Raw genomic sequence first — 22568 nt, 5'->3', positions numbered from 1 at the left:
TAGGGAACCATGTTAAAAATGTTTTTTGAGGCAAAAAGTGACACTGTGTGCTCATTTGCATGTCATTTCCCAGAATCCCTTGCTGCAGTGGAAGTGCTGTATGCTGGGTGATAATGGGGAAAGGCGGGGTTGCAGACCTGCCTAAGACATGCAGATGAGCATACAGTTGTATTTGCATATTTACTTTCCTGTGGAAGGTTTTTGTCACTTTTTATACTCACCATAACTTAACTCAGTATTATGGTGTATATATATATATATATATATATATATATATATATATATATATATATATATATATATATATATATATATATATATATATATATATATATATAGAGGCAATACGATACCGCATCAAGATGAAATATCAGAGGCAGCACTCCAAATGGTAGTCAAAATATTGTATTGAATCAACAAGACATCATTCCAACGTTTCGGTCCACAAACGGGACCTTTATCACATCACCTTGATAAAGGTCCCGTTTGTGGACCGAAACGTTGGAATGATGTCTTGTTGATTCAATACAATATTTTGACTACCATTTGGAGTGCTGCCTCTGATATTTCATCTTGATGCGGTATCGTATTGCCTACATTATTTTATAGGATTTGCACCCAGTATTTTGTTGATCCTGACGGAGTGTTTGTGGTTCTTGAAAACTGCTATATATATATATATATATATATATATATATATATATATATATATATATATATGACAAACAAAGAAAAAAGCAGCGCCTGCTAAGGGTATGTGGGTAGGTGGAAGTCTAAAGATGTATAATTAAGTGCTAGTGATAACTCAAATAGATATATATTAAAGTAAAATATAGACTATACTAATTATGTGTGAGTAAATTATCTAACTAGGTGCCTGTGTAACAATTGCAAAGAAAAAGCATATAAATAATGACAATATCATACAATCAAAATTATAAAAATGAAAGAATAAAAAATATAAAAAATGAAAAACAAAAAAGCAAAAAAGAGGGTAAAAACCAGTCCTCAAAGTGATAGTCCAATGATGTAGATGGATGCTGGTGCAAGGGGTCTCCGGCTGCTCTCAAAAAGGACTAACCACGTCCATAGGGAATCTGCAGAGAAGAAAGAGGAGAGAGCGCATGCCCCATAGTATAAAACTGTAAATTTATTGAGGGGAAGGGGAAGAGGGGGAGGTAAAAAATGCACTCACAAAGGTACAGAGTAAAAAAGCATTTCGTGATAATAATCACCACCATCCAGTAGCTGCGCTTCGTCCTTGGGGAACCCCCGATCACGAACGGGATAAGCCACAGTCCTAACAGATGTCCAGGGCAGGTGGATAGTGCTGCAACACGTTCCAAAGATCGTGAAGTGTAGCTCCTTGCTAACAAGCCTCTATGGTGTCAGCGCTTGGATCGGTTCACTCCTGCGTTCCGTGATGACGTAGTGTCTATGCGTCCTACGTGATGACACTCCCTGACGCGTTTTGTCACTCACGGGTGACTTTCTCAAAGGGTAGTGTCATCACATTTCTACATCTAACTTGATAAGAGCCACACTGTGTCCAGGGACCTGGCACAGGGGTGATCTCCCTACGGGGAGAGGGGATCCCACTCCATTGGGAGGGCGTACCTGGCAAAGGGACAGCAAAGAGATATGTGCGGCTAAGACAGCTGGCTGTGAAGGGCAGCTTGCCCACCAAGCAACAATAAAGATGTCTTGTTCAATGATACCTCCACTGTGTGAGTGTGAAGTTACTCTACAGTGGAAGGCACCACAAAGGAGTTACTCATCAGGACCCTATCCCTGCGGATGCATAGATCCTGATGAGGTGGAGGCGCTGCACGTGATATAGGTAGGACTCGCACACACTACCTCAGCTGCCTGTCTGGATTGACAATCCCTGAATACCATCATGCGGGAGACTCAGGAGTCCTGTTGCCTTCAGGTGCACCACCAGACACGACCATGTAATGGGGGCTGGTTAGACCACACGGGCCAATATGAGATTGGGTGGGTCAGACTAGAGGGAATACCAGTTACATATATAACAAAAATGTGCAAACCAATACACTGTGCTTACAATAAAAACACACAAATGGATATACACTTTGAATGTCCAGTAGTGGGAGGGGGCTGGAAAAACCTAAAATGAAGAAAGAAGAGCCAATATGGTGAAGTACGTATATTTAAGAGATGTCACAACGCAAGTACTGATCCTACTTATGAAGTGGTAGATAAAACAGGCATGTCGGTACAGATACAATCTTTAACAGCAACACATGCAGTTGAATTTTGAACTGGATCACTGGATCCGTGGGTGTGATCCAGTTCAACCAGGCTCCCCTGCTTCAAACTCAGTGCCAGTCAGTGTCTTTACTCACTCATTCTCCCCCAGAGAGGTCACTGGTGTAGAGGAGAGGAGATATCATGTGTTTTGTCCAAAACACTCCTCTGGTGAAATCTAAAAATCTAATAAATTGTCCAGACTTGAATATTCTTTTTTTCCCCATGGACACAACATAAGCCCTGTCATAAATCGGCTGTGAGATTGACAGTTTTATGACAGAGGGGGAAAACAACTTCTACCAAACGACTTTAAGCTTTGAAATACATTAAGCCAGGATCCTGTTTACGTTACTGGCGGGAGAACAATAATTTACTTACATCTCTAGATTCTAACAGTCCTACAACCAGGCCTGGCCAAAGGGCAAGCAGGCCATAGAACATTTCTGTGTATTTTTCAATCAAACTGTTCCCACGATAACCCCTGAAGCACCAGGTAGATTAAAATACATAATATCTCATGACATTATCATGACAATGGGTAATTTAGTGCAATACTTTGGCTGAAATATTTACGTCACAGTAAACACCACGTTTACAACCACGTCACAGTAAACACATTTCAGTAGGTTCTACACTACCAATATTATACTATCTTATGTAGTTCTTCCACTGCATAGAGAAGAGGAAACAAAATACTGCAGCCAACAGCATGCGGTGCGTGACACAGAATATGCATTGTCTAAAGGGTTACAATTTGAGAAGCATTATATATGCTATGTATGAGCTACATGCAATTAAAACTGGTTATAAACCAGGTGTCCTAATAATTATAGTGAAAATGAAAAAAAATAACTTTTTTTTAAAACAAACAAAAAACAAGCTATTCCTTCATGTGTGTTCCAGGATCCACTTATTAAGTGGGATGGGCGAGCTTGTCTTAGAGGAGTGGTCACAAGATCTCCCAAAATTGTTTCCAATTTAAATTTAGATGTGTAGAACACCAGTGCATCAGAATAAACAAGTCCTTTAAACATTTAAGCGTCTGCAACAGGACCACTCTCAATAAACTGTGGTATATGATAAAGTTACCCTAATAGGGTTAAGGGACTAGTACCTAATGCCATAAGGCACCAATGAACAGTACAACCATTGTCCCATAAAGTAAGAAATAAGGGTATAGCAACCCACAAATGTAACTCACTGTTGAATTCCAGGATCCAGAGGAGTAGTCCACAGCAGTAGATTAGTAGCGTGCAGTCCACCAAGGCAGAGAACAGGAACAAGTAGAAAAGAACTACAAGTAGAAAAACAGGAGGCGGCTCACGGAAGCAAAAAAAACATTTATTCCAATAAAAAGATCAAAGCCCCCCCATAGCTACAGCAGGTGTAACACCATCCTAGGCAGTGCACTGCCTTTAATTTCTACTTGTTCCAATTTAAATTTAGACAGTCTCAGCAAGCTCAAAACCCAGTACATTGTGTATATATTTGTGTCATTTGGAGCGCAAATACGTACAGAGAGCAAGTGTCCCCTCCATGAGCTGAAACAGCATGAGGCTCAGGGGGCGTACATGTGAACTCGCTTTCACTTCCTTCAGGAGAAGGATCGTGGGTCGTGATTCTACGCTCCGAAGAGAAAGAGGGGAAACCAAAGGCACATCCCCTGCCTTCTGGCAGATGGAAGTTCCCCTCTGATGGATACAGAGCATCCGGGACAGGGCCCAGATCTTTCATTCCAGCTTGAAATATAAGCTAAGGAAGCCCTCACCCACAAAGAAAAAAAAGAAACACAGGAGCCAAACAGTGTAGAACAGAAATAAGTCTTTTAACTCATGGTATAAACAGTGACACGGACTAAAGTGAACTAAATGAAACACAATACAAGACATCAACACTAAGAAACTGTGAGATCTCACTTCAAAACACAGAAAGCACAGACATAACACGAGTACTTATCTGAGAGTTCCACAGTGAAAATAAAGAAAAGACACAAAAATATGGCTGGTATGTGTTGCAAATTTGCAGAATGATTAAAAATAAAAGTGGTTCCTCACCATTAAGGCTCATCCCTTTGACGAGACTATCATAACTGCTGCATGTCTCATTCCCAATATCAGCTGTTGAAGTCCATTGCACTCATTGTATTGAAGTTAAAAATAAAGTTTTTAGTGCACACAGCGGAGACCAATAAAACTCTTTGTAATGTGAAGAGTGGCAGGGAAGTCAGGAACATGTTATCGCTGCAATGGAACTAGAGATAAATCAATAGAAGTGCAAGAAAACAGGAAAGCAGCACTCAAGAATGCTAGCTAATGAAAGGCCCAGTAGGGCCTGAAACATTCCAATTTTGTTGCTTACTCCTTAAAACAAATGGCATCACTTTTGCAGAAGATATAAAGTGGTAATCTACTCCTCGCAAGGACTGCGGGTGATCTTTTCAGTGCTTTCCTCTTTTTGTTGAACTTCTATGCATTCAAAGTGTGACAACGCTGTTCAAAGCATGCATGTCAATACTTTTCTGCCCTCTTCTGTATCTTGTACTTGTTGTTTTACGATTGAGAATTCACAACTTTGCAGATTAAGAAATATATTTGTGTACCTGTCTAGCTTTATACATCAAGTATTAAGGGGATTTCATAGACAAAGCAATAGTCCTGAAAATAATAGTGTGCTCAAAATGCACTGACTTTCAATCATCTCGCTTGTTATTGTTTTGGCTGGTCACAATAGCCACTAATTACGAATGCTGTTTTATTTGCACATATCATTCAAAAGTCAAGGCTAAAAAAAAAAATGAAGTGCGACATTTTGTGGTTATGGACATTGTTATATGGATCTGTATTTAAAAAAAATTCCCATGATTTTTGCTTTTGTTACTTTCATTTAATGAAAATGTTTTTACTTTGTTTGATTCTGGTTGACAAGAAATGTGGACTTCTTTTGGCCAGTCTCTTAGAATAAAATGTAAAGGTGGCTACATGGTCACTACTGCAACGCACCTGGTAGCCATGTTGTCTGCGATACTTATTTGAGATACATAAAATATAATTTCCCATGGTATGCTGCTTTAAATACATAGCCCAAGACAAATTTTCATTTTTAATATTTAAACTATATAAACACACATACACGTTAAAATTCTCCAAAATGATCCTACCAAAGCATTTTTCTAGCAGCATCAGTGTTGCAGGTCAATGTAGTCTGCACAATTACCTTTAATAAATACATAAATGCAACACATTGGGGCTAATCCAGTGTTTCTCAGAAGCAGTCACTATTGGCTACACAACAGTACATTTCTCAGTAAGCTTTATGTTTTTATTCTATTAAGTATTTGCCAATTACAAGATTTGTGCTAATCCCTCTACTTTTAAAATGTATGCTGCCTACGTGGTTGTTGCTTAATCTTTGACCAGCAGCACTCTAAAGATACTATGAGATGCAACATTTGTAGCATCCAAGTACATATGTATGGTTACTCATGATGAGATTTAAGTGAATAAGGGAGGTTTTTAATAAATAAATAAATAAAAATTGTCAAAAAGAAGCAGAATTAAGCTAGAGTTATCCTACCCGTGAGAATTTACAAATCATATATTCTTAACAATTATTAAGTACAGTATTGCCTGATTATTCAGCTAAATTAAATTTATTCAGCCTTAAGAAAATGGAAAAATACAGCATATGTAGACTGCGTGATTGCTTCTTAATAAAATTTGTTTTGTACTACAAAACACATTTTTCAGTTCTCAAGTTAGAATAGTAATATGTTATGCTAAACTACATGTTTGTATCAATCTCACTTGCGATCTAGGAGCTGAACATTAAAACAAAATAACTTTTCAAACTCTCCTCCTTTGCCTTCCTGCAAGAGGCCCCCATCTCTCTCCCAACTATTATCCTCAAGGGCAGAAGAAAACTAGAGAAAAATTGGTTAACTACAAACAAGATTTTTTATATGTGGATTGAAACAAAAATACGTGAAAAATGTCCCTACCTGTGGTTGTAACGTAATCAATGCAGTTAGTAAAATACTGTAAATATAATGCTTTCCCAGAAAATCTTTTACCAATAACAGAGAAAATGTTACTCATGTAAGCGGAGTATTTATTGAACCAGTGCTAAAAATACCAGAAAACAGTATGACATGGTTGTTACTGCATGTTAGTCACAGAATCTCACATTTTTAAACAGGATAACAAAAGTATCACAATTAAAACCTAAACATTGGATGTAGCAAAAACAATATAGAAAAGAGTGATACAATGCAGATGTAATTTGTGTTGTTGTGAAATGCAGAAAATATAAAGCATCCATCCTGGAACACTTTAAGAACTCATGTTGTCAAAACACTGAACATATCCTGAATCATGTATGCACAACAGTACAAGTGTAAATTAAAATGTTCAGATTAAGGGTGAAAGAATATTAATCTGTGAGGATTCAAAAATGCAGCAAAAAATATTTATACACCAGGACCCAAAATGTGGAAGAGTTACAGTAAATGATTTATTTTTGGAGAAGGTTAAATGGCATACAAGACTCTATACTGTACATATCACTGTAAAACTGCAGTTAAAGCACAGGGGGAGGAAAAAATCTAACAAGTTCAAGTTATGTACATCATTGATAGTACGGCCTATATCTGCCTTGATCTGGGTGATGTGGTCCAGGAATAGGGGCTTGAGAAGGAGGCCCTTGCATCCTTGGAGGTGGTGGGGGCCCTCTTGGAGCAGGCCACATACCAGGGCTCATTCCCCCAGGCTGTGCGAACGGAGGGCTGAGAGTTCCTTGATCTTCGTTGAACTGGGGCAAAGAGTTAGGATTGTAGTGGTGGGGAGGGGGAGCATTTACAGGTGGACCACCATGTTGGGGTGGTGGAGGTCCTGGAGGAGGATGATTCATATATGGTGGCATTTGAGCAATAATATGTCCAGGGGGAGGTGTGATTGGGGGTGGAGCAGATGTCATTGGTGGTGGAGGACCTTGGCTGTACACCATATGTGGGGTACCAGCAGCCTGAGGAGGGTGTTGCATTGGGTGACTAATTGGAGGAGGTGGTGGAGGTGGTGGTGCATAATGTTGTTGTGGAGGCATAATATGGTGAGGATGCGATACCACTGGTTGACCTGGATAATCTGGATGATGGAGAGGACCAGGGACCTGAGGAGTTTCTCTGGCCCCAGAATTTGAATCATCCAGAATAGGCACGGTTATTAAATTGCTGTGTTTTCTAGTATTAATCCGAAAAGCATCCTGACTAACAGAGGAGCGGGGTAGAGGTGGGGCCATCGAGATGTCTGCTGGGGAGGCCCGCATATCGTCATGTTGCTGATTGAAATGCTCATGCGGCACATGCTGTATTGGAGGTGGGGGCATCAGTATGTGCTGCTTCGGTGGCATATGACTGAGATGATGCTGCTTGTCTGGGGGCATTATGAAGCGATCTGCCATTTCTGCAGGCGGCGGGGCCATTGGAGGGTGAATCGGCTCTGGCTGTGGGCGAGCAGCTGGCTTTCCGGCTCTCATATGGCGATGGTTGATATGCGCCTGCAGATCTCTCTGAGACAAATAAGTTCTCTTGCATCCTTGTACAATGCTGCACATGAAGAGAGATCCACGTGCACACTGCTCAATTCGCTGAACAGGATCATTACAACTGAAAAAAGGGAAAACCTGTTAAACACATTTGAGAGCTGCAACATTTTTATTTATTTTTTAAATCTGGCTTTCTTTACAATGAAAGGGGATGATGGGGTGGAATTCACCAATGTCCGATGCAAAGCTTTGCACGTCGATCCAGTTTTAACTTCCCTCCAAGTCTATTGTAGTTGGCTTTGGATCGGGGCACGACACCTAGTATCGGACCCTAGTGAACCCCCCCAACAATGTTCATGTATTAATACAAGCTTCAACAACCAGTATGCATCATTTTTTTTAGCAATCTTAAACAACTGTGTAATTTTCTTAAATTATTCCTCATCACAGTAATGTTTGCATTTTCTCTAGCCCATGAAAATGCCCAGTGAGATATGCTGTGCAGCGAATACATTGTGCATCTAAAGTATCCTTCCAACGCCATTATTGAGAATACGATGACTGCTTTCATCTATTTCAAGGTCTATGGCCTCTTCAGTGCTCAATCAATAGCTTTTCCTGGCACATAAAGTAAAGTGAGATGTGCACATTTTAAAAATAAATTTGACACTAAAAATATTGACGAAAAAAGTGTAACATACCAAACTAGGGAGCAAATATGAGTAATAATAGATCATATAAAATGCAAACACATTTTATGCTCATGTACTTGATTAGTAAACACTCTACAATGATTTTGTGCTTTCACCTCTAGACTTGACACAGAATATATTTGCTTATGAGTTGACCAGGCTTGTCACCACTAATGGCTTTGGATTACATGGTGAATAACATCTTTACGAATGGGGAAAGGGGAGTCATATCCATTAAGTGTGCCTACTCTGACGATGCTGACATTTTGTATATAGCAACTTAAACAAACGGAGACTTGAAGTGCCTAAATAGGGCTTTCTTGCATCTTTTCCACCCCAGGTATTTTACTTGTTGGTCTAATTGAGGCAGCAGTGAGGAACATAAGCAGGGTATCATTAATTTGTTCTTCATGTTTTAATTTGGGGAGCTCAGTCACACTACTATCTAAATGCTCCTTATTACACGTGTGCACTTTCACATGATTTTACTATGCAGTCAATGTTTGAGTGACTGCACCCTCTGTATGGCCCTACATCTGGCCGTTAAAGAGGTTTATTTTTGTGCTCCAAATTCACACAGTGAGCTCGGAGTTTATTTTGATAAAAACTTATGGTGATGATACTGATAAATTCCACCAGATAGGTATAACGAAACCTCCAGGTGGATTCACTTTATAATTATAATTATACCAATCCTATACTATTTTTATTTGTTCCAATAAAAGGTTTAAAATCTAAACTAATCATTTACAAACCTTACCGAGTGCTTTCTACAGGGACTCTTTTCTCTCTTTTGTAAAAAAAAATCTTTTAAAGGAGCACTCCAGATGATTATGCTTTTTTTTTTAATTGGTTTGAAGCAGGGGGTCTCCAGAATTCTGAACCACATTGATTTCAGCTCCATGGACCCCCGCTTCCTGAGATAATTACCTCTGTAGGTGCGGCCAGTATCGCTGCGCAATTTAAAGCTCCCATGTCATGTGGGCCAATAAGACAACACAAGGGATCACGTTTGCGGCTTCCTATTGGCCCGCAAGACACATTTAAACCACCATATGATAAACCCCCGCCATGGCCCTACCAGTAGCACATACAGAGGTAAGTATCTCGGGAAGGAGGTGGTCCCCAGAGGTCAAATGAACGCGGTTCAGCTCCAGTCTCGCCCTGCTTCAAACCTATTTAAAAAAAATTAATAATTGTGTTGCCTGGAGTGCCTCTTTAAAGCAGCAATGCTAAGGACGTCATTACTTTTTGATACGCTGTTTTTCTTGGCTCTAGTAACGTTCTCTTATGCGCATTTAGCTCAGATTGAGAGATCGCCTGTGTTCCTAATTAATAATCATGTCAGCCACCAAATATGGAGGACACGAAGTGTATCTAAGCGGAATTAAATCTACCTACTCAATCACTTGCCGAAGAACAGTAAAACAATAAAAACAAGGAATATTTGCCAACTCAAACAGTTTTTGTAAAGATAGTTAAACAAATGTAACCATTTTCAAAATAAGACATGTAGATAGCCTTGTATATTTTAAAATATACATACAGAGATAGTTTTTTTGGCAGATACTGTGGCGAGAAATTTTTTTGTGAACCCATTGATAATTACGGAAATTCCATAGTTTTTCCATAACCTTCTTGAATGAAAACCAGTCTATTCTTAAATATCCAATAGGGTTTATATTAACCAATTCCATGTCTTCTGAAGAAGAAAAAAATGATGTATGAATTGGACAAACTATGAGGAATTAAGAGTCAGTGTACGGACAAAGGTAAGTGAGCCTTGGTTTTATCAGCTAAATTAAAGGGGATAATTAAATCCAGGTGTTTAAATAATTAGATCGATCTTCAGGTGTGAGTTTGGGAGGCCCCAACCTATATAAAAGATCAGAAACCTTGTGAGTTTAGTCTTCACCAAACAAGTGTGTGGAAACACACCATGTCACAATCAAAAAAAATCTGAGGACCTCAGAAAAGCTGTTATTGATGTTAATCAGTCTAGAAAGGGTTACAAAACTATTTCTATTGATTTGGGCTTCCACTAATCCACTGTCAGACAGATAGTCTACAAATCAAGAAAGTTCAAGACCACACAGTCACTCTACCCAGGAGCAGTTGGCCTACCAAATTCTCTCCAAGAACAAACCGGCAAATCACCCAGGAATTCACAAAGAACCCCAAAGTAACATCCAAGGATCTGCAGGTCGCTCTCACCTTGGCTGTGAGTATTCATGACTCAACTATCAGAAAAAGACTTAACAAAAAATGGTGTTCATGGAAGGATAGCCATAAGGAAACCACTGCTCTCTAAAAAGAACATTGCTGCCCATCTGAAGTTAGCCAAAAAGTACACAGATGATCCACAAGACTTCTGGAACAATGTTCTCTGGACAGACAAGTAAAAGGTAGAACTTTTTGGCCTCAATGAGAAAAGTTATGTTTGGCAAAAATCAAACACTGCATTCGAACAGAAGAACCTCATCTGAAATGGGAGTGTGATGGTTTGGGCTGTTTTGCCGCCACAGGACCTGGATGGCTTGCCATCATTGACACAACCATGAATTCTGCATTGTATCAGAAGATTCTAGAGGAGAATGTCAGGCCATCCGTCCGTGAACTGAAGCCGAATTGAAAGTGAGTCATGCAGCAAGACATTGATCCTAAACATACAAGCAGATCTACAAAAACAATGGCTGCAGAAGAAGAAATTCTGCGTTTTAGAATGGCCTAGTCAAAGTCTGGACCTGAACCGAGCTGTCTATACAAGGAAGCCTTTAAATGTCACAGAGTTGAAACAGGCGTGTAAGGAGGAATGGGTCAAAATTCCTCAAAACCGATGTGAGAGACTGACCAGCAGTTACAGGAAATGCTTAGTTGAAGTGATTGCTGCTCAAGGTGGGTCCAACAGGTACTAATTGAATCATTTGTGGATAAATGCTGAAAAAGTTTAATGTTGTTGCGTAATTTGTTTGATCCGGTTATCTTTATCTATTGTTAGGACTTAGATTAAGATCTAATAACATTTTAGGTTTGGAATATGTGAAATATTTGAAAATCCTAAGGGGTTCACAACCTTTCTCGCCACTGTAAATTGCAATTGCATTTGTAACTTGCACTTATGATTTCTTGAGATGATTTAATGTTGAGAGACATTGGATTGGATGAGGAGACAAATCAGAGCTAGTTGAATTTGGCATGGACTACTAATTCAGGTGGCATGTGCTAATAATAATCAAAGCATTACGAGTACTTTCCTGACAGTTTATCTTCCAAAAAGCTTGTGCTACAAAACCAAATTCTTTAAATGTGCAAAACAAAAGGTTTAATTTCCCCCTCCCCCCCCCCCTGGGTAGCTTTGTCTCTTCCATAAACCCAAATAATAAAAACACTAACATTATACAAGCCTGTATAAAATCGCAAATTATTGTAATTACTGTAGTGGTGGTACTTTTTTTTGCACAAGCACTGCCAGGATAAAGGGTACTTGGGCTAGAGACAAGCGCGCGCGGACGTAATTGTGTTAAAAAGCAAGTCTATTTTCCACAAGCTTTGATTGCAGAATACAAGTTAGCAAAAATCACCACCACATAAGATCAAACCAAATACAGCATGTTAGTATTGTACTTTACCACAGAACATTTAATGCAGCAGAGCAACCTAATCTGCAAATTTTAGTTTGTTTCCTAATTAATGAGGATAGCATTTACACATATGAAACACATAAGCATCCTGATCTTGCGACAGTCCTTGAAGGATACTGCTGCAGTGTCTGCTAGTATTTATTTATTTTTGTAAGTTTTTTTCAGGAGATGGCAGACAAAGTAATGTATTCAGCAAGATGATTTCCAAGGGCCAATTTTAATAAATAAACGTTGCTGCTCATGCACAGGATGGTTTGATCCCCTTTAACTTTAGTTGGTAATTGTATCTTCAAATTTATTTAAAGAATACAGAATTATTGAAAAGAAGCCCGGTGGGTCTTATGTCTGGTATATCAATGTCAAGATGTGAAGTAGTGCCTCATACATAACACAAATTTGCAGAGTGTAGAGGTGATGCTGCTTTAAGTAAAATTCTATAATAAAAGGTAACAAAATCTCTTCGGTGTGAGAGACATGTTGCAGAACTGTTCAGCAAACATTTTAAATAAAAAAGGTTAATTACTCTCCTCCTTATCTCTTTGCAGTAATCTTAAGAAAATACTTCTCTATTTGAACCTACCTCACACGTTTATAGGTGTCAGTAATTTCTTCAACAAGGGTTCTTTTGGGAAGGGGAAAGAGAGACATTATACCACAAAATAAAAAATAAAAAAAAACAAATGCACATCATTTTTAGGTTCCTCCTCGCAAGCCAATTAGAATGTACTAGTAAGTCCCGGTCATTAGAAACAACTACTTATTAAGGTGTAAAGTATAACAATTAATATGGCAGACTGAGGACGGTAGTAACACATACCCCTATGTAATCGTTAAGTTATTGGGATTTATTGCAAGCTACTGCAAATCATTAAGAATGCAGAAAACGCATAAATAACACTCAATGTGCGTTTTACAAAAAATAAAAAAGATAGAATTGTTTCAGTAATTATAAGCCCAATTTAAAAACAAAACACTACATAAAAGGGGCCTGCAACGCATTGAGTATGGATTAAAATAATCCTCAAGATCCCAAATAAAAATGAGCCATTTTGTGGTTGAAGTATCGTAATTGTGAACTTACCCTGGGCACATTTTATCTCCCTTTTTCTCATGCAGCAGAGCACATTCATAGCAGAAAACATGCTTACAAGGGATCTGTGGGGGTGAAGAAAAGGAAAGAACCACTCGTAATCATTTCAACAAACATGATATATCACATCTTATACCTCAAGTAAGAGCAGCAATCCCACCTGTTTCACATATACAGTACTTGTTGTTGCAGCATTGGAACAAGGGGTCACACAGAGCTGAACCGCATTACTTATAGCTCAGAGGACACCCGTTTCCACATTTACGTATTGATTATTTAACCCCTTGGTTGCCCCCGGATGTAGCCACTACGTCATGGAGTCTGGCCCTCCAGGGGCCCCATGACATAATAGCTACGTAATGCCTATTCCTGCTCGTTTTCCAGGGGAGATTGCAATGTGACAGGCAGGGACATGAAGAGGACTCCTTTTCCATTTCTGGAATAGGCCACCCATAGAATTATTAAACATCCACCCACCAATAAGTTACAACAGATGATATTGCGGCTTCCTATTGGTCTGCATTAGGAGGCGTCCATTTTGATTTCCCTGAAAGGAGCTATATTATACATAAATCTCTCAGGAACTGGCGAGAGCTAAAAAAAAAAAAAAAAGGAGTAGGCGGAATTGCCGCTTTAAAGGTCCTCTAATATACAAATAATTCACAGAAGTGGCGTTATAAAACCTTAAAAAAACATTGTCCTCCTCAAAATACACTATAAACCTAAAAAAATAAATAAATATATGCAGGCCATACAAGCCAAGTAGTAACACAAATGTAAAAAAAATAAACGATAGGAAAATGTAGAATTGCTGCAATTTCCCCTGTTGTCAGAAGTTATTTTTTAGTTCATTAGTCCCCTGGTTCATTTTGTCAAACCGGATATTTAATGGCTTAGATTTGTTTCTATAGGCGTAACATAACATGACCCCATGGCATTATAATTTGGTGTGCATAGACGTGCCAACCATTAAAAACATGCTTTAACCAATCCGTAATAGGAGAATGACATTTCAGTGTGTAGGGCATCGAAAGATCCAAGAGTTCCTTAGAATGCTGTACCAAATTTATTTGTGTTTATTTACTTTTTTCCCCCACAAAGGGTAAAGAGAAATTACAAACACATTGAAGAAAAACAGGTCATTAAAAACAATGACAACAAATACCTACCATACGTCCATAAATTCTGATAGGTAAACCACACTTGTCACAGAAATGCACAGGAGTATCATCTTTTTCTCCAATGAGATTTACCTGTGAAAACATACCTGCGTTGTTAGGGACACATTTTATTATGCATTTTATATTACATACCAATTTATAAACAGGTTATAGCAGATATTAAAACACAATGGCTTTACTAGTAAACTACAATGAAGACTGCTAGAAAATAAATAGTGATGCAATTAATCTCAGCATTTGTAAAAATCAAATGTATGTTAACAAAATATTTACATGCATTAATAACTATGCAAACAATTGATGCCGATATATATTCCCGTTAACAGAGCATGAAAAAAATAATAATAATAATAATTTTATTTATATATATATATATATATATATATATATATATATATATTATGTTGGTGCATGTCCCATATAATAAAGACAATTGTACGATACCGTGTTCCACGAAATCAGCAGATAGCTCTCAGACTCAGCACTTGACTTACCTGAGTGCTATCTGCTGATTTCGTTGTACACGGTATCGTAAAATATACTGTATATATACATACATACCTTCCTCATACAAGCGTTTACAAACATATCACACAAACAGACCCATCACGTGGTTATAGAAAGACAGGTATACAAGTGTGTGTGTGTATGTATACATATACAGTTTTACCAGTTAAGAGGAAGATATTGCGCTTCTTAAATTCATACCTTAAAGTCCCAAAATGTGTGCACAGGAAATCTTCGCTGATTGCTAAACATGTCACCTCCTTTGCCATCATACCTTTCTTCATCATTGTAATCAAAGCCTTCTCAACGGAAAACAAAAACATTAATTACACACTTTTAGGAATTACAAGCAACTTTGTCTATGTTAATAATTATACAGAGAATGCATTTGTACATTAGAATTTTTTATTTTTTTTACTAAATGCTTTTGCGTAAATTATACACCTTGCGCAACAGGTTTCTGTAATTCAACAGCTTCTTATTTATTTATTTTTTAACACATGAACCCTTGCTCTGCTTTCATAGACGTGGAAATATATATTGGGAGTTGCTCTAGTAGAAGGATAGGGTCAATAGACAAAAGCTAGAAAAAGGAAATGCCTTTATTGGGAACAGAACTCCCAGGTTGACTTACAAGTTAATTTATCACTTAACTTTTAATGTGTAATTTAAAATAGGGGTCAAGGCGACAAAGTAGTATATTATTGCATATTATATTAAACAACGCAATATTTATATTATCACTGAATGATTGTGACATCTCCAAGAAGAGCAGATATAGTCTATGATATCTGATTACGGTAACCCGTTTGTGTGCGGATATCCTGTAACACCGCTTCTAAGGCTTGTTTTATAGTTGGCGCGCTCGCCCGTGTGCTAATGCTCGTGCATGCGAATCCTACTTTGTGTGTGTACGGTCTGTGCTGTGCGTGACAGGTGGGCACGGCTATGACATCACACCCGGCTCCCGTAAAAAGTATAGTATTATAACATCTGTTAGTTAAGGCAATAGCAATAAGGAAAAGTTGCATATAATTATATTAGTAAATAAGGCATTCCTTATGAAGGTGAAGAACATTGCTGACATTACAAATTACTCCTTTACCTCTCTAATTTCTCTATTGCATATAAACCATATTACTTCTCCACCCGTTATAATCAAAGATCCAACAGTGGTCTCTTTTTTGGTCTTATTGTTTTAATCATCTTTAACAGTGTCCTCATTTGCTGCATACAACATACTGACCCTTTCCCTTCTGCGCAAAATACAAAGTAATTGCAGCCTCACTGTGATTGGCTAATAGAGCGTGACGTGCACCGGCAGCAGCAGCACGAAAAGACACTTTTAATGTCTTTCCTCTGATCTGCCGGATCAACGCTCACTGCCGTACGCGCACGCGTCGGAAGTATAGAACATCAGGTTTAAACACAGTCGATTATAATTGATGTGCACGCACTATATTACACGCCTAATAGGTATCTGCAATTGTGCTCAACAGGATAGCAGTGTATTAATCAGCTACAATAGATGTAGGTAAATTGGGGTAATCATGATTGTTTCTCAATGTTGGTTTGTAATTGCATCAAATTTGTTACAACAACGCACTAGGGATAGTGTAGCAGAAACGTGTCTTGCTGCACTTATATCATAGGTAGTGTTTTAGTATACTATAGATGGGATCTCCTAAGGAAAGCAGGATGTATATTCCATTTTAGTCTCTATTGGAGTAAAGACCCATGTGGTATACTGAAGACAATTTGGGTAGACAATATGTCAGTGACATGCTACCAATGGCATGTGTCTCAGATTATTGAGTCTTATATGATCATATAGCCCTCACTGTTCGATATTGTGTACACCGTGGGGCAGACTGCCAGTATGAGGTCAGTGCTTATAGTAATACAGATGTGGTATTTAGACAAATATCAGCAGCGCATTTCTCAGCTTCCACTGTTGAGCTGCTAAGCACACGGTGAGGAGGCTGTCAGAGCAGCGCGAGTGCCTTCAGTAGTTGCATTGTTTGTCTCAGGTCTAGCAGCCCTTTTGAATGTTAGATCGGTAACGTGGTTCTAGAAGCATGTAATTACCAGTGAAAGCCTAAAGAACACAATAGCTCCTTAAGCAACTATTTCCTTAGTGCCAACATATCGCGGTCCTCATTGAGGACCTCTCTCTATTCAGTGATTAATATGTCAAAATTACATCTGTGAGTCCTCACTCACCATTACGTTCAGCGCTCTGACAGGTGATGTAATAAACTGCCCATGTATGTTTTACATCGGTTACGCTTTCTCAAGGCTAGTGGTTACAGCCCAGTCACTTAAATCTTAGGCTACGCTTATAGTGCCGGCGACACAACGGTCAGGCTACGGTCGTTGAAAAAATCAAATAGAGATGACTTCCAGCGATCGCGACCAAACCATCGCGCTTACTATAAGCGCGCGCGACGGCGGCAATGCATTTGTTTTGCCGTGACGTCGCATCGCTGTCGCCGGCACTCTAAGCGCAGCCTTAGAGTGTTCAATTAGTGAACTCATGCATGCAACTACTCTATATGGTAGGTACCTATACAGGGATTTAATTAAGAAATACCTTCTTGTAAAAAGCCACACACAGAGGATAATTACAAACAGTTCAAGATCCTTTCTGTGGGACACTACGGGATAACAACCCATGAGTTCACCAATTGAACGGTACTATATACTAAAACGCTAACTAGGATATAAATTATCAGCACACAAAGGGGCTAAACAGATATCAGATAATATCTGCTATTCCTAGACATATCATTAAGTGATCATATAAATATTGCAGCGTTATTTTATCATTCTATTGCACAATATATTTCATTGGCTTAAAACCTCTTTTAAATTACACATTAAAAAAGTTAAGAGATAAGTTACCGCAGAAAACAACCTGGTTCAAAAATCTGGAATGTATGTTGTGGACTGCAACCGGATCTTACAGGTAACCATCGAATATATCCATACAAAATCAGTATTTATGACTGAAACATGCACCACAGGAAAATGAATAAACTGTGATAAGAAGTTTGAAACCCAAAGCTTTGGAAGATAATCAGTAACCCAGATATGATTTTGTGATGGCTCAAAAGATGACACAACAAGGCTTTTATAATACACGACACACGATATGGGTACACTTACACATCATTATAATTTCCAAATACAGTATCAGGTGTGATACAAAAAAAAAATCGTACTTATAGCCCAAGCAAGGTCCAACTATCAAAAATCAATTGTCACTTCGTTTTCATTATAAATAAAAATCGATCTGAAAAATGTCGTACAGCATGGTAGTCAAAACATAATTATCCACAGAAATCATTTAAGTGCATGTAACCATGTCAAACCTTTCTGTAGTGCCCATCAGCATCAGAAGAGGCATACACACGTAAGATATGTAGATTAAAGCAAATGCAACTAGTAGTTAATGACAGTTTAGTGGAAAGAGTGGCTTTGTTGGTAATATCATTGCCTTTGAAGAAGACAACCATAGTTTGAATCCCTGTGTCAGTTCTCCTTGAGACCTCAGGTAAACTTCTATTTCCCTATACCATAGGCACAGAAATTAGATTGTATGCACTTTGAAATAGGGATTTACTGTGAATGCAAAACTATGTACAGTACAATTGTGTGCATTGTCAGCTACACCACAACAAATATTGTTGCATAATACATTATACCTTCTACACCTGGCTGTGGCTTTGCAGGCATCCGGTTCATATTTCTTGGAGGTCGCGGTGACAGTTTACTTTTGTTTGGATGTTTTGAAATTAGTTTTATTGGGATTCGTCTTCGGACATCCAATCCGCTCAGGGATCCCATACTGTTTGTCCCTTGCAAATCATTGTCTAATAAAAGAAACAAAGTTAAAATATATTGATAGGCATCACAACTTTATTACCCTCACCCCTTTTCTACCATTTCACGTTTTTGGTATAAGGGGATGGTTAAACTGTTCTACACCTAGTTAAAATAAAAAAAACATTCTTGAAAATGTAATGTTACTTTCAAAATAAGTTACAGCTTTGTGAGGCAACATAAATATTGTCTGCTGTTGCAACTGTCCACGAACCTTTCTTCCTGTGCTGTTCCACAGGTGCTAGACAAACATTTGATATGGTGTTTTTTAAAGATCTACTACATTACAAGAAACGACCATGGCCAAATGGTCTACACTGCAAAATAAAAGCCTCCCAAGGCTGTCTGATCAAACCTCATCACTCTGTGCACTAACCGCAGTCAGGCTAAGTAACGCTGATCTCTAATCAGAAGCTCCCCAACAACTGCCGCTCTCCCATTTAGTACCGCAAAACCATGAGGACTAGCGAGGAGTCACTGACATTCCGCGTTTGATGCAAGATCGGAGTGACCAAACTCCACTCCGCAGCCAGTTCACAGTAAGAAGAGGATGGGGAAGGAAAATGAAATAAGGAGTGAGGGGGAGGGAGTCTGTGCATCCGTTTATGTACGTCTGTCAGCATGCCCATGTTTGTTTTGAATGTATGTCGGTGAATGTTTGGGGAGGTCTTTACATGCATGTCTATATGTTTGTTACTGTGTGAACATGTCTACGTATTTCTGTGCATATCTGCCTATGGGCCTTATTCTATATCTGCAGAAGCGGCTGCTTTTATCCAAAAATCCCCAATGGAGTATATGGTAATGAAACACCCCGAATGTCCGCTTTGGACGATATAGAAATACCCTCCATGTCTAAATGTGTGTCTTTATGTCAATGTACATCTGTATACATGCCCCTAGGGGTGTGGGTGTGTGTAATTATATAAATAATGTTGTGGCGCAACGTCCTCTCTGACACATATGGACGTGCATGCGGACCAACAGCATACTCCAAACTGCTATCTCCCAAGAACTGGAGATCATACTCTTTTTCCTCTGCACTGAGACAGTGGAACCTGCTCCCACTTACCTACCTGTGGGCCATATTATGGTATTGTAGTGATCGGTTGGTGGGAACACGTGTTTGACATACACACTCCATTATTACCCAATACTGCACTATGTTTTGTTATGTTATCACCATATCTGGAGATTATCCTCAGTAATTGTATACTGTATGTCTGTTTTGGATATTCTTATGATGACATACTGCATGAATAACATGTTTGCAGACTGTCAGGTCTAGATTTTAGCAGGGAACTTTCTGCCTGTTTCCCTGCCGAATCTGCATGTTGGAGCTTTTCTTATCTCTGGAAGGGAATTATATTATATTGGGCTTGTTGTTAGTTTGAGAGTTTTATTTGCAGATCATTATTTTTGTGTCTACTGGTGGACTTTCAGCCTTTTAAAGTATTTTTCATGTCTGTTAGTCTGTCTTAATAAACTATTTTTTTAATATACCTAAAGTGCTTACTTTGGAGGTTCTTTGCTTGTTTGTGCTTATATATTATTCACCTTACAGCACCATTAGAGCTAACATTTTTCTATTTAGTATGTTAAATTTAGCTAATCTTTTAGGTGGTACTCTTTAATTTTAGTCCCCTAAATATAGCGTTTTCATTTTTGCTTCCCAACAGATTATAGGTTAAAGCAAAGGGGACCCCATTGGGGGCCATCAAAGTATATGTTCTGCTTAACTGAGAAAATGAATGTTTAATTCAGCAATTTTATTAGACATTATGGTGCTACTTGTGCCAGTTAAGCAGTATTGAGACAAAACATATCCCCCATAAGCGGAATGGCAACGTGACCCTGCTGCGTCATTTGACGGCACACGAAGACAAGATAAGCAAAGTTGCAGAGGCCTCACGCGCTCACCCGGCATTTAATTTAAATGGCTTGGGGAAGAGCGCCCCTCAATGGGCACCAACAGGTCAGGTTTTCAGGATATCCCTGCTTCACACACAGGTAGCTCTGTCATTCTGACTGAGTCACTGAGTTGTCCACCACTGCACTGGACCTTTAACCCCTCAAGTGCCAGAAACGCATTGCCGACACGCAAGGGGTTACATCTCATGGCTGCAATGTTGGGGAATGTGCTGCGGACTACTATGTAAAAAAAAAAAATACAAAATAAAAAGGGCAAGTCCCACATTGGACAAAATTGAACTAGTGTCAGATATATGTAGCAGTCACTTCATGTCAATGAATTCATAACTTAAAACAATCCAGGAAAGCATTTTAATATCTTCTGGTCACAAGATATGCTGTACGACTTGTACAATCTCGTCTTTAGTGGTTTGTGGAACTACCTTTTTCCCATAGGCAAAGTGTCACACACACATCTGTCCCCACCCCCTCCCTTCTTGGGGGGCATTTAATAGTCAACCAGCTAAAAAAGTAGACTGACAAGTACAGCGACATCTCAATAACAAAGTGAACGTTTCCTTTTACGGAGGAAGACATTGTGATATTACTTTAGGGAAGCCAATCAAGAGAGAGATATATAGATATATATATATAGCCAAATATGGGACTGTCCCTGCCAACTGCCTCAATCTTTGAGCACATGAACCCCCGCTGGGAGAAGCCCCCCGGGGATCTCTTGTAAACCGAGGCCTACAAGGAAGCAACAGCGCAACTAGGCCTGGCGGAGGCCCGCAGCATGAGAGGCCCGCTGCGCTACACAGCACGCGAGAAGGGAGGGGGGGGCGCCACAGCTATCAGCCGTGCCCGCTCCCACCCAGCATAGGGACACGGTGGGGAGGGTTTCGGGGAGCAGGGGGTGGCCCCACCACCCCACTACTTCTCATCCTCCTTACCATTATGGTCCATGATTCGACGCGGAGCACTCCGGGAGCGGAAGTCGTTGGGGCTAGTCTGAGGGGAAGGGGGAGGGGGGCGTAACGAGATGTTGTGGTTGTGCGTGAGTGAGCAAACGCGAGTGCGTCCCACAACCTCGCGTCTGCGCATGCGTCAAGAAAACAAAAAAAAATCAAGCCTGCGCATGCAAAAAAAACAAAACACGTAAACATGAGTCTGCGCATGCGCGTAAAATTGTGCAAGCGGGAGTGCGCGATTAGGGTCGGGCGCGCGTTTTGCTGTGACGAGCGCAATGTGGCGCAGCTCATATTCTCTTCAGTTAGGGCCGTTCTATACAGCATGCGGCCGTGCGTGCCTATGCGAATGCGCGTGCACGTGCCGCATGCTTTTTGTATGTATAGTGTGTGAGTATACAGTGTTGTGTATGTATGTATGTGTAATTTAGTATTTATTAAAAAAAAAACTTACAATTAATATATTTATTAAATGTGTGTAGACTCACACACACATATATATATATACATACACATGCATACATTCAGAGCCTGTAGCGGCGCAAAAAGATGATTTTCTTAATCTTCGCCGCCGTCTGTCGGCTCCCCGCTTGCAGCCATGCGCCCAGCCCTTCTTTAACAAAGCCTGACTGACGTCAGCCGACCAAAATTCCACTATAGAACGTGCCTTAACAGAGTACAGTCGCTCTGTCGCGTGCACTATAAGGCCAAGTTCAGGGTGGCTGCTACGGACGCTTTCGTCTGTGCGCGCCTCCACCGCGTGCTCCTGCAGCCCGGCGATCTGTGCCCAGGCTGCAGGAGTTGGGTCGCGGTGTTTGGGGGCAGGACAAACGTGTCACGGAGATGATTGGCTGAACCAGCAAACGTGACGCGACTGCCGC

General features: G+C 39.6%; 1 protein-coding gene across 1 annotated transcript; it reads right to left on the bottom strand.

Moving 5' to 3' along the window:
* Window positions 1-6360: 6360 nt before the first annotated feature.
* On the bottom strand, window positions 6361-21832 carry CBLL1 (Cbl proto-oncogene like 1). Its single transcript, XM_075599720.1, has 7 exons — window positions 21673-21832; window positions 18631-18798; window positions 15125-15222; window positions 14405-14488; window positions 13227-13300; window positions 12726-12767; window positions 6361-7933 (listed from the first exon to the last, which is right to left on the bottom strand). The coding sequence occupies exons 1-7, from the start codon at window positions 21821-21823 to the stop codon at window positions 6898-6900; spliced, it is 1653 nt and encodes a 550-aa protein (XP_075455835.1). The 5' UTR covers window positions 21824-21832; the 3' UTR covers window positions 6361-6897.
* Between the last annotated feature and the right edge of the window lie 736 nt (window positions 21833-22568).

Source organism: Ascaphus truei, chromosome 5, assembly GCF_040206685.1.
Source record: "Ascaphus truei isolate aAscTru1 chromosome 5, aAscTru1.hap1, whole genome shotgun sequence".
NCBI lineage: Eukaryota > Metazoa > Chordata > Amphibia > Anura > Ascaphidae > Ascaphus > Ascaphus truei.
The sequence above is the reverse complement of the archived record's forward strand: the minus strand, read 5'-3'. Positions and strand labels throughout refer to the sequence as shown.

Bases quoted from the DNA above. Each gene is read 5' to 3' on its own strand.
- CBLL1 (XM_075599720.1), bottom strand. From the start codon at position 21,823: ATGCGCAGACGCGAGGTTGTGGGACGCACTCGCGTTTGCTCACTCACG. The intron at 18,799-21,672 runs GTAAGGAGGATG...TTCTTTTATTAG, and splicing joins TCGAATCATGGACCATAATG to ACAATGATTTGCAAGGGACA. The intron at 7,934-12,725 runs GTAGGTTCAAAT...CCCTTTTTTCAG, and splicing joins GACACCTATAAACGTGTGAG to TTGTAATGATCCTGTTCAGC.